The sequence below is a fragment of the Triplophysa rosa genome, linkage group LG24 (genome assembly GCF_024868665.1).
Source record: "Triplophysa rosa linkage group LG24, Trosa_1v2, whole genome shotgun sequence".
In the NCBI taxonomy this organism is placed as follows: Eukaryota; Metazoa; Chordata; class Actinopteri; order Cypriniformes; family Nemacheilidae; genus Triplophysa; species Triplophysa rosa.
In genome coordinates this window covers 5,991,556-6,005,214 of record NC_079913.1, presented here as the reverse complement: position 1 = coordinate 6,005,214, position 13,659 = coordinate 5,991,556, and the positions used below count along the sequence as shown (strand labels likewise).

The window sequence follows — 13,659 nt, the reverse complement described above, 5'->3', positions numbered from 1 at the left end:
GTTTTTTCCTTTTCTTAAAAAAACAGTGAATTTGCACGTACAAGGTTTGGGGTGGACAGCTATGATATTTAATATATTCAAAATTTGCAAGAATTTGCAGGTAATTGGCTGTTTGTTGGGATTTTGGACCATTAAGGTCATAAGTGGATGATGACTTGTAAGAACTTTTCTGCATTGGCAAAGTAAAGTAGCATCCTTTTTGTAGTGTCCAGAGTACCATGTACAAAAAGTACGGTGCTCAGTAATTTGTACAATATTCATGTTATCGTTCAAAACATATCACATAATTGTGATAATCGTGATAACCGTACGGGAACTAGTATAGAAGTGAACTATGATTTGAGTATTGTTAGTATTTCCCCCATTTTAGTCTTCCGTATCCTCACAGCTATAGGGTCTCTTAAAATATCTTATAATTCTTTATTTATATGCATCATCTACTGTGTCTCTGCTTTTTTAGAGAGAAAGAGAAACAGCCTTAGGAGATGCTGTTTAATGTATCCCTACTTCAAAGCTACACAATAGTGAAAGTTCTTTTGTTTGCTCATTGTGCCGGCTTCCCGTCGGAAGCGGTGCCGTGTTTGTTTGGGAAATCACTGTCATCAGCATTTCATCAGACCCGATGTTCAATCAGCCTAAAACAATAGAACTGATTGCAACCTGCGTTCCAACCTGCAGAATTTGCTCTGTCGTGAACGCTTGGTGCTCTTGTTTTAAATCTCTATCTGTTGATTTTGTTTCTTGCTCTTTCATCTGGAAAAGCCACTTAAGACAATTCCGTGAGACGGTGATGCTTGACTGGACCCATTAATCGCTCGAGTTTCCCACCTGGCTTTACTCCGATGAATCTATCTGACAGGGACATCTGTGGACATCTTTCAGAGTAATATTCTCACTGTCAGACGTGGGGCACTTTGCTGTAAACTGTTAATGTATTGGGCCGTCTATTCGACAATGCGACAGTGATTGGTCGGATTGTCTTCTCTTGGCACCCGTCTTGAGCAGCAAATGGTCCTAACGGATGATTTCTGCTCAAGGCCAAGTCAATTTGACCTCTTTCTGCCTTAACTTGGGTTTGGCGCTGCCTGCCCTGAAAGTGTCCAAACGTGTGTTGTTAGGAGATGCCAGGGTACCAGTTTTGGCCCGCAGACAGGGTGTGTCATTCTGTAGGGACGTTTGGGTAAGCTCGATAACTGCTGAGCTGATTAAACAGTCACGGCGAAGCATGTCAGTGACATCTTTCCAACATCTGATAGTGAGAAAATAACATTGTGTTTGTGTTTTGGCAGGATTGTGTACACATGCTTTTGCTTCTCAAGTGTACTCGACTCATCATTTTAAAACACATTTTGCTCTTCCGTCTGTTGATGTTGTGAGAAAATATTATTGGAGTCAAGGTGTCCTGTTATTTTGTTTGTCATGTAGCATCATTAAATCTCAAGTGTCACTGCTTTAACCCGATCTCATCCACAATCTGCGTTTGGGAACATAGCTTGCAGTAACTTTTAATGGCCATTTGCAAACTTGTGTTGGAAGCAAAAATCTCGCTGACATCCACGCTTAAGGGTGCCAACCCCCTGCTGAAGGCTATAAAGAGCGGCGATTTAACATAACAGATGCTCTTCTCTTAATGACGGGCAGCTCATCAACACTTTTAATACAGGTCATGTTATAAATGGACAGGCCCGTTTTCTCTCTCTGAGTTTTTAAATGAGGAATTAACCAATTGCTTGGTTTTAATGCTGCTGCCTAGAGCTCATACAGAGACCATTAACTTAAACTTAAAAATATATTTTCGGGGAAGATTTGTCGTTCAGAGATGGCATGCTTAAAATGCATGTTAATGAGCCCTTGTGTTTATGAATTTGGGATACACACTTGTTATGAATGGAATGGCCCTGGGCTTCAGTAAGAATATTCAATTTGCTTCCATTAGACGGAATCAATAAAGCTTTTGTCTACTGCTAAAATAATGAAAGAACAAGTGCAGAGAGAGGGAGGCAGATGTCTGTTGTGGCTATATTCGAACTTAATTACATGTTGATCAAGTAAACGTTAGAACACGTATTATGTTAATGACATGCTGATACAATATTTGCTGATGCCAGATGCGGTGGTTCCATGAATTTGAGGATTTTTTTAGACAACAGGTCTGTGAGCTTATAAAGAATCCATAGAAAGATAGTTTTATACTGGAAAACCCACAATGATACTGATGGTGTTGGCTAAAGTGGGCAGAAGGCCATATCAGTTTCAATATCTAGATAATAAATATATTCATGCATAATATTTAACATACAATCACTTTTATAGAGTGGAAAAGCTTCACCTTTTCTAATAATTTTAAAATTTTTAATTTAAATCCAGACAAAATTATTTAATTATACTTAAAACATACATCTTTCAGTTGATGCTTTTGAAGGTTTAACATTTAAAATGTGATCTAAATGCTGCACCACTTGTTTTCTAGCACTTTCGTCGTGAACTCATATGTTGCTGCAGTTCATAATATCCGCCAATAGAGGCCGCTATCGTAGCGGCAACTGGAACAACTCCTCGCGCCATTTCAGCACCAGAGTTTGTGGACAGCTCCCGCCATTGTCCCTAATATTCTTTACGTGCTAAAGGGCATCAGATTGTTTATTTTCATTCATTAACTTCTCTTTGTTTCTGGCCAGTTATTTTTTCTACAGAACATACAGACTACAGGTTTTTAGTAAGAAAAAGGTTTCTATTTCTGAGAGCCATTATCACAATTCACCCTTCAAGATTTGAGGTGCTGCTTTCATTTCCAGCAGCTAAAAAAGAAGCTTATGGGAAAAAATAGGAGACTCCCTGATGAACAAGTCTGAGTTACTTCAAGGTTGTTGTGAAATGTATTTTCAACTGCAGTTGCCATAAATGTTTCAGCTAATGACAGAGATTTGCCAGGACCTCCATCTTGGCACGTTCGCAGCCTTACAATTTAATAACAGACCTTTGCACCAGCATGTTGTTAGGGTACATCCACCCATGCATGGGAACGCCCCCCGATTACATGCATTCAGACACAGATGTGATTGCGTGAATTCAAACTCTTTCCGAATGAGTTCCCTTGGTCCTTAGTGCTGTTTTGACACAGAAAAATGCACCCTGCCGTTGTGATTGCCATTTCAGCCACGCTCGTCCCAGGAGACATGATTGCTGCATCTCAGGAGACAAACATTAGACTTGATGCCCATGAATATGGAATGTTTCACGTATACATGTGGTCCCTCTCACTAAGAATAAGGTAATCATGACAGGTCTTTACAATTATGATTATGTTGATGTGTCTTTCATTGCTCCAGATGTTCACACGTAGGAAATCAAATGCTTTTCTCAAATGAAATTGCGATTTTATGGAGTTTAAATGTGTGGATGCATTAGCTTTTAGCTGATGCATATTAGTTTTGAGTTAAGCAAATGTATACACTTAAATTGTACTTCACTGTTTTTCATCAAAGCGAAAAAATTGATGTCTCATCCTGCACATTTTTTATGTGCTGCCTTGCTGATAAAATATTTCATGCAAATGTAGAGCCCAAGCTGAGAACATTTGTCTTTCCGGTTTCTCATGTGGGATGCATAAATTAGAGTATTTTTTTCATGGATTAAAGCTGGATTTAAACTTTTATTTGTCTCTGAATTTTTCAGGTTGAAAGTTAATTTTTAATCATGGACACACATGAAGTGATTGTGGGTTTACTCTGTGCATTTCTCTTCCCGGACCTCGTTCTTTGAGTAAGAGCTCGATGTGGGAGAGTGCCTTAGTTCGCTGACATCTCCATAAAATTTTTAAAGACCTGACATATCACGCCCATCTCTTCCTGCACCATTGGGCTAATGCACTTTCCCTACGTGATGGCACATTTCCTCTGAACCTTTAGTACAACGGTATACAAAACAAATTAGCCATGTACAAAGAGCTTGCCTATACTCCTATACACTTTTATAACCACGTGCAAGGAATATCAAGCATCCCTGCATCTGCAGCATTACTTGTTCAAGTGGACAGACAGATCTCTTTTTGTGTGTAATCTGATCAGTATGCATAATCCCAAAAGCAGATCTCACCGCCGGAACATTGATCCGGTCTGCTGGACCATCAACCTGGTCGCTGGACAAAATTAAAACGGAAGAATAAAAAACAGGAGGGTTGAAAAGAGAAGATTAGACCCCTGAGTTCACTCATTGCAATCATATAAGAGACACCGGAGACGTTCAGCTATTATCTAAAATGTTTCTTACAATCGTCACGGGAGGAAACCAGTACGGTGACCTTAATACTTTCGTTCGTGTTAAGGACTCATCGGGGCGTATTTATATGCACTCACACCGACAGACAGAGATGAAACCCTTTAATACTCTTGTTGCCAGGCTTAATGCGCATCCAAATATCTGATAATACGAAGAGATGTGATCACTGACCTAAATGCACATTTTCTGTGTTATGAAAAGGAGCACCAGCCTGCACATTACCAGTCCACTCTTGACAGGATCTGAATAGGGAAGGTATAAAAGGAATTATGCAAATTTGGATTTAAGTAAACAGACGGTATTAGCTAATTATTCAAAATCCACCAGACAGGGTTCACAATAGCCACACTCATTAAAATTGTTTACTGTGTTTATGTGGGGGTAAAGAAAAATCTATCTTATATCAAACAGCATCGGAGGTTTGTTTTTTTGCATGTTAAAAACTTGTGTTTTTTAATTGTCAAAATGCAAGTGTTTTAGTTTTGTACAAAATGTGCTCTTAACTGTGCTATTATTTATCGCTCTATTTATGTATTTTTGTGCTATACATTATGTATTTATTTTTGGATTATTTATATAATGTATTCATTATGTATGATCCCCACTCAAAAAAAAAAAGTTATTTACAAGGAACCTCAGACGTGTCCTTTCCAATTGGTTATGTAATGCTTCGGTTGACACCGTGCGTATTTGCCAAAAAAGCAAAACAAGTGTCCCCTCAATGCGCTAAAGCAACCGGCCACTACTGAATCTAGCACGCGTGCAACTCTTAAAGCCCATTCAGATCAGACAGACCTTCGGATGAGAGACATTGGCAACGCTCTGCGCGTTCTCCCGTTGCGCGCACCTTCAATAAGCCACTGGATTTTATATGGGGAAAATATGATTTGCCATTATAGTGCACGGATGAGCTGCATGCAAGGACGGAGTGCGTGAATCGAGGTCTGGTTTTCTCCTGTGGGACGCGGCGTCTGTGCTATGCGCGCGGAATCTGGATGTCCATGTGCAGCATCGCTTTCATCGGAGCCCTCGGACGAGCACCTCGGCTGCGCGCACTGAGCTAGTATGATAGCCGTCTCTTTCAAGTGCCGATGTCAGATACTGCGGAGAGTGAACAAAGGTACGATCTCGGCTGTTTTCACATTTCATTCTACCTTTCCAGCCCTCCACCTTGTAGTCCCCGCGATGTGTTTGCGAGCGCGCTGTTGTCTAGTTGTTTGTATATTCGATCAGGATTTACGCAGGACGATGAGACGCATAGAGGGGTCATCGGACCTGGTGTAGAACAGTGAGCGATGGTCATCAATTTGGCGCGCCTTTGATTTGAAATGAACTCGCATTAAACCTGCAAAGACGCACTGAAGCAGCGCTCGCCCACATTAATATTTAACAGGAAAGAGCGCAGTAGTTGGTGGTCTGCCCAGTGCACTTATAAGGGAGAAACCCTTCTTGTCTGTGAGCGTGTGCCCGATAGCTTCTGTCCCATTAATTATTGACCTGAGATGCAACGCGTCGCGCTGTTTGGGATCGTTGTTTATATGTTGGATGAGGCGGATCTTGGCGTGATCTTGGATCATTGGCTGGGATGGCAGACGTGTTTGTTTAAGCTATCGATGCAGGCTTTGGGTTGATTGTTTTAGTAAGACTGTTTTAATTATAGCGTTATGGCACAAATATGGTACATCAAAACGCGTTGCGTTAACAGCGCAAAGGCCATGAGGTTGAATCCCATGGGACACATACTAGTAAAACGTTGAATGGACTGTATTGGACCAAATGCCTAAATATAAATTGTCCTTTTTAAACATGAACTGATAGGCTCAGTAATTTATTTTTGTTTATCTCCCCTGACTGCTATTTGTAAGTTGGCCAACTTGGCATTACTATGTGAGGTTGTCATAAATACCGCAAGTCTGGCTCCCTCAGGGGAGAACACTTGACCTCAATATCATGAGAAAACACCCAGTTGGCGGTGTGAAACATATTTCATCCAGAAAGTTGATGCCTTTCATCCATGCACAAAGGCTTGTTTATACAGTAACTGGAAACTGATTTCAGCATACTGTAACATTTTTTATGATCAGTGAAATGTCCTGCAGCAGCACCATGGGTGTTAAGTAAAAATAACTTTTTTATGGTGCTATATGAAGTGTTAAACAAAAATGGGTTTGTTTAAATGTATGTTTAATTTTGCTTTGATATGAAAATAGAAGTTGGAGTATAATTAAATTGCATTGGATGTAGTGTTACTGTTCTTAAATTCACATTGTTGTTTTCATTTCAGTTGTTAGAAAAAGCGTGATGAGTCAGTGTCTTGTACCAGCTACAGTGCGTTTTAAAGATGTGATCATGTGAATAACCCAAAAAAGATAAATCAGATTATCATCACTTTGACTTTGGTGTGAATGTAACCTATTTGGTGTTTCTGTGTGCGTGCTTGCGTGTGTGCGGGGAGTCTCAGGTATAGGGTTGTGTATCGTTTGGGTTTTTCCGACAAAACACTGGTGGGCGACATTAAAGAACAAAACGTGCAATTAAAAAATATTCATTAAGTAATAAAAAAATGCACAACAAATTCACAATTAAAGTTTTAAGTGAATGTGAAATGAGCATGGACACAAACATTGCTAGACACTAACATTGTTAGAAAGATGTTAGTGTTTACTGTTTACCCTCCAGCTACAACTAAATGCTCACCATAGTTGTATTAAATAGGGGCAGAAAATGCGTTGAATATATCAACAGATTAAGTCCATTTACAGAGAGCCTTCTTGGCTACATTATATGTGCATTATTTTAAAAACAGACATTATAATGAATAAGTATGCCTATATGTGCAGTCAGAGTAAAAACTTGACAGACTGCATGTCTATCAGACTAACAGATAGATGCTATAAGGTTTTAACACTTTCACTGCTGTGTCTCGCTTGTCTTTCTTGTCAAATCCATTACATGTGTTAAGGACGAGCGCCCGTTGATTTTAAACGCGTGCAACAGTTTTATTGTGATCGCTTGCAGTGAGTGCGCGTTAAAACTGTCTTTCACCATGATCAATCCACTGGTCATGCGCGTACCGATCTATGGGGCGCGCGCAATCCGTGCGGATCACAGATCATTCGCGATCCGTTTAACCATTGTATAAGATGTGATGAATTTGTATTATCAGAGCTTTCCGACTTTCGTTCACGTGAATGAGGGCAAATGTCTCAATCGACGGCTCAGTCAGCATTTAAGTGGCACCGAAATCTGTGTATTGATTCGGTCCAGTTACATAGGTACCGTTGCCATATTGGCACCGGGTTTCGGTACACAGCGAGTCATCTGCTCTGTGGATGAAATGACAGCGTATTTATGAAGTGAAGTGAAAGTGACCTATTTGTCAGGTATAGTGACCCATACCCGAAATTTGACCTCTGCATTTAACCCATCCAGAGAGTAGTGAACACGCATACACCCGGAGCAGTGGGCAACTATCACTGCAGCGCCCGGGGAGCAAGTAGAGGTAAGGTGCCTTGCTCAAGTCTGAGGTCCCCTTGAGCAAGGCACCTTACCCCTACTTTATAATGACTTCTTTAAAAGCCCTTGAGCAAGGCACCGACCTTACCCCTACTTTATAATGACTTCTTTAAAAGCCCTTGAGCAAGGCACCTTACCCCTACTTTATAATGACTTCTTTAAAATCATCGCGATATCCGATAATATCAGGTGTGTTTGACTTCATGCAACGTTGCGCAGACGATCGGCGTACTGATGTCATACACTGATCAATCTGCGGATACGGACCGGGAGGGAATTCGTTCTGGACCCGCCGCAAGTGCCAAACAATTATACACGCAGGCATGCGTACACACACACACACACACACACACACACACACACAGGCACAGGCACACCATGTGAACAAACCAGTGTTGCAGTGACTTCTTTCATCAGGTAAAGAGCGTAGATAAACCATAGCTTTTATGCAGTAAAAAATGTTGCTGGTACAGCCCCGCGATTGTGAGGTTTTGCTTTGCCGACGCAGCTCGTCTTTCTCTTGGTCTATCTGTGCAGCGACCGGCAGAAAACAGCAGCACATTCAACTGACCGAACAAAACAGCATTTCCAAAATTATGTCACTGTTACTGGGCATATGAACATGAACGTTCACGCTAAAGCCTACATCGCATGATAATGTTATAACGTGTTTTTTCCATTATTATCGATTATCGACTGGTATCTGTCTGTTGTAATCGACATCGGGATATTTGCGAGACATCGGCGATATACGATAACATCGTCACATCGCCCAGCCCTACTGGACTCTGATGCAGGCATATTCAGGAGAGCTAATAATGTGATAACATATAATATGTACCGTATTATGATTAACTAAATATAATATGTCACAATTTTTGACGTAACGTCAGCGAAAAACGTTCATCACATTTGATATCACCTGGTGTTTCTGGTCGCAGCCATGCGCGGCATCCATCTCGCTAGTGACATTTATGGCACCATGACCTGGTGGTTTTATATCTCTGTTACACGTTTGCAGGCATTCGGTCAGAAAATTAAAAATGGGCCCAAGGTGTTGCTTTTCCTCCTCATTTCACTTTGTCAGAAATCTCTGCTGCCTTTAAAATTGGCCAAATATTTATGAGAAGATTCGTCTTTGGCACCCTGAAAGGTGTGGCGGTACAGACAGGTTGTTAATTAAATGAATTTATGCATATCATTTTTTTTCACCGAGTGGAATAACAATGCATACCTTCACCTCTGCAGGTGTTCTGCGTGCCGTGCCAATTATTTTTTAGTAGCCTTTATGGTCATGAGTTTTGCGAACTGCGCTGCCATTCGCAGCTGGGCAGAAATGATCTGGGTACGTCTTTTATACTGCCATCCTGAAACGGTATTTTGTTTTCTAGATTGTTTATTTGGGCTTCTCATAAATATTTATGTTTTGCATCCATGTGGGTGTATTTGTGTAATCGGTATGTGTGTTTTGTGGCTCCCAGTACTTCTTTTTTCAAATTATCGAATGCATTTTTATTCCCGCTCAGGTGGCCAAAGTGTAGAGCTAATGGAAACAGTTTTTGCTCGGCGTGATCAAAAATGAGAGGGAGCATTGATAGTGTCACCTCATGCCTGCTGTCTTAACTGCTATGTTAATGGTTCTCTTGCTCTGATATAGTAAGTTGAGCTTTCAATTTCTGTTCCTGAGCAGTCATTGGGTACACTAACCCTTAACACCGAGCTTCTGGCCACTGGCACCTGCTTTCTATCTGAAAAACAATTTAGAGCTCAGTTTGTAGAACTGCATTACAGAGATCACACCAGATCGAAGGACATTACGCATCCCAGCTGAGAGAAAGAAATTGCACGGCAAAAGATCCACGGTACACCTGTAGCTTTGTAAATGGATCAGACCACAGAAACAACAGTCGCTATCGTGCAGCAGCTCGAGCATGCCACCTTTCACTCGTTCTATTCACACATGGTAGGAACCGTCATGGTTTTAGAAGAATGTCTCCAGGCTGACTTTCGAAAGAAAGCTGTCAGTTTGTGGAGATGTGAGTTTCTGTCTTTCCTGCTTCTGGTTCTGCTGGTTTATGCCTGACCTGATTTCAGCAGCTTTCCCTTTGAACAGCGGCCCGTATCAATCCCGTACGTTTGGCTGACAGTTAGATTTAGTGGCTGGAGGAGGAAAATGTTGGAAGGTGCTCTTTTGGCCCCTCGTGTGGAGCGTTACGGGTGTAGCTTTGAAATCTTGAAAAAAAAACTCAAGAGACATTATGATTTGACAGCTCCCAACTAGGGCTGTCACGATTATGAAATTTGATTGACGATTAATTGTCTAATAAATCATTGCGATTATGGCGATTAATTGTCCGTTTTAGGGCTTTGACATTTAATTCTCATTCATTTTTTATTCAGCGATTGAAACGACCATATTGTTCTGAATACAAGACTATGTTTTTTTCTTGGAAATACATCGGAAAAAATTGGGTCATCATATATTTAAGGTTTAGGCTTTTACCTTGCAATAATACAACCACCAAATACTTGTAAATGAAGTAAATTGAACAGGTGTGAATTGAAGCCACCATTAAAATACTATCAGTCATAGAAAAGCTTCTAGTCTGTTTTTTTCTCACTTGCAAGACTACAGTAAAATTTTACTTGTGTGTTAATGAAATTTTGGTAGACTGATTTTCACACTGAGATTTGCTTAAATAATATTAAATTGTACCACAGGTAATTTGTATATGTTTTAGTTGTTTTTTAGGTGATTGTGTTGTGGTGGTACATTTTACAAGTATTACCATGCTTTAGTAACAATATATACACTAAATTATGCAATATGCAGATGCACTACAGCTCCCCCTAGTGTCTTCTATAGAGATGTGCGATAATTGCGATGATCCGAAATCATCGCGATGAGGTAAAACAATCGCGATGAGACGATTATTTAATAATCGTGACAGCCCTACTCCCAACGAGTGTTCTATATTTAACTCGTAGCATCCATAGCAGATACAATAGAAGGTACTAGAACAGATCTCATTAAGTGTGAGGCTCAGGATCCTGGAATATAAACCTTCAGCCACCAATAAAACGAACAGCTGTCATGGAAAACTAGAGAAATTAATTAAAGTCGACTTTTACAGTTTGGGAAAATTTTGAGTGGTGCTTGGCTGCCCATGCAAAACTGGCATTGCCAGCTTTGTGGGTGGTTGCCAAGGGCATCGTTATGCAGTTGCCAAGATGTTCTGCGATGTTTGGTTCATCACTATGTTGTTGCTAAGATGTGCTGAGTTGTGTTTGATGCGTTACTATGCAGTTGCTAAGGTGTTCTGTGATGTTTGGTCTATTGCCATGCTGTTGCTAAGGTGTTCTCTCTGGTGTTTGGTTTATCTTTGTGCAGTTGCTAAGGTGTTCTGGGATGTTTGGTCCATCGCTATGTTGTTACTAAGGTGTTCACTGTAGTGTTTGGTTTATCTCTGTGCAGTTGCTAAGGTGTTCTGTGATGTTTGGTCCATCGCTATGTTGTTACTAAGATGTTCTGAGTTGTTTGATGCGATGCTATGCAGGTGTTTTGGTTGCTTACTGACCCAAATAAAAAACTGTATAGGTCATACTGTAAATATGCCACAGGACACTTTGTCAATGTAAGTCTGTTAGATATTTTTACACTGTCTATTGTCGACCATTAAAAGTTTCAGGGTTTAGAAAAGTAATACCAAACTTTATCTGCATGATTTGAAGTATAAATCATATCTACAGTACATACCGTGGCTGCTCACTTTTCTTATTTTAATAATAGTATTACTGATGACACCATTAAATTACCATCAGTGTTGTCCCCCACTCTGCAACCTTACATGACCAGAGCAGATGGTGGAAGTTTGAAGTAAATCATTCTTGGCAGCAATAACAGCTTTGTGATGATACCTTTCGTACATGACCCAATGAGGTGTCAGAGCTTTAGATCGTTCGGCTGATGTGTGAGGCAATCAAATCAAAGGGAGCCTCTCAGACTATGTTGGGTTTTCAATCAGCCCCGTCTGTTTCAGTAGAACAGCCTTTGTGGCCAGAGGAAGTCTGTAATTTGAATGGTCTACACTCTGTCGCCATGCTTTGTACCCTCTGTGTAATTTTCCCACAGGGAAATGAATGTCACAGAGTTTTTTCTTAAAGGTTAAATGTATGTTTTTGTTCTACTTCGGATGGAAAGTAGATAAGCGCACATCAGCCTCCTGCAGGTTTTAAAAAGAAGCAGTTCAAACAAAAGTAAGATTTTATTTTTTATTTTATTTTTTATTTTATTTTATTTTATTAGACTTACAGTAAAAGGATAGTTCACCCCAAAAAATGTAAATTCTTGCATTATTTATTCACACCTGTATGACCTTCTCAGCAAAAGAGAGTCTCTGGTGGCCTACACTGAACCTGTAGATCTGCAGCAAAATGTGGGTCTCCCATCAAAACCACACACGCACACAACAGTAAGCAGTCATGATTCACAACAGAAGTCTTCATTAGTCTCATTACATGCAAGGCTCGCTTCGCTTCTGCTTGTGTCAGCTGGTGTGTGCGTGTCATCAAGCATTGTTGACTGTGTGTTGCTAATTTCACAGAATCTGTGCGCTGCCCTAAAGCATCAACGCTCCCATTGCTTTTCTGGCTTTGCAACGTCAGCATTATTCCAGTCACCCGACCGACAGGTTGCACAGTGCCACCTCCTCCGAGGCGTCTCATGTCATCTGATTGGTTAAGATGCCTGCTGGGTGTAATCATCTGCCCCCATATGTCCGAAAAGCAGAACGGGTGCTGGATGTCATGGAAACTGAATGCAGCCAAGCTGAAATCAAACCCAAACAGCCGGTTCATGCTCGGCTGTGAATTGGGTGTCAATAAAAAAGACTGTTTTGGCAAAGAGAGCCGAAGAGTTTGGCAGAGAATTATCATTAATGATGGCAACACAACAAATGTTATTGCGCTTGTTGGCTTATGTATGCATAAATTGTAGCAAGTTCTGTAAAATCCTATGCTAAAGTTTTCTGACATTTACAACATAAAGTTACCTCAGTGGGCCAGATCATTATACAGAAACTCAAAATATAATGTAAACCAAGACTGGTCTGGCTAGTCTGTTAGATAGTTTTAGAGCGTTGAGCTGGTTTTGTCAGCTGGCCATGAGACCAACATGGCCAAGCTTTGAGACCAGCTAGATCAGTAAAACATCTGTTTGACACACTACCCAAAATGTCTTCTCCCAAAAATGTTTCATTATTGCACAGACACCTTCATTTTGATTGACTGTGGAGGCTGGTCCTGCCTGGAGAAACACAACGTTCAGTATCTGCGGGCGGTAATGGGGTTCGTGTTCAGTTTGGCTGGGGAGTGAGGGGAGGAGAATAGGGAGAACGGTAGACGTGTGTTTTCTGTCATTCGCAATCTTGTCTCCCGGTTAGGATTCGCTCCGAGTTCGGAGCGTGAGAGAGAACAAACTGTTCGTTTCCCCCTACGCCGCCATCTTTGCTTTGATGTCTTTATTCTTCTGCAGTGAAGTTATGAAGCGATGTTAAGGCACGTCGCTCTAAGATAATGCACCAGTGGTGCCCAGTGTTACCGGTTTTTCATAAGTTAATACTTTAAATGTGTTAATATTTAGATTTTTAAACAAGTTATTTGCTATCACAATAACTGTGACATTTAATATCATATACAATAAATATCTACATTTTGAATATACATGTCATGGTCCTGTCCTCCTTGTCTTGAAATTTCTAGTTTTGTGGACAGGGTCATGACAGTACCATGTCTTTTGTGTGTTATGTCTTGTGTGGAGACACGTGGCTGTTTGTTATCACATTGCGCCACGTGTCTTCTTGTCTC

The 13,659-nt window shown here is 40.7% G+C and overlaps 1 protein-coding gene across 14 annotated transcripts in view; it reads left to right on the top strand.

The window, feature by feature from the left end:
• The window catches only part of grip1 (glutamate receptor interacting protein 1), a 203,600-nt gene that overhangs the window by 108,717 nt on the left and 81,224 nt on the right, over positions 1-13,659 (top strand). For 3 of the 14 annotated variants that reach the window (XM_057323882.1, XM_057323887.1, XM_057323885.1), the window contains exon 1: positions 5,014-5,398. The exons of the other annotated variants lie outside the window; for them this stretch is intronic. In XM_057323882.1, coding sequence (XP_057179865.1) covers positions 5,344-5,398 — 55 coding nt within the window. In that variant the 5' untranslated portion in view covers positions 5,014-5,343. Of the gene's footprint in view, positions 1-5,013; positions 5,399-13,659 lie in introns of those variants that run through there. 14 annotated transcript variants of the gene reach the window in all.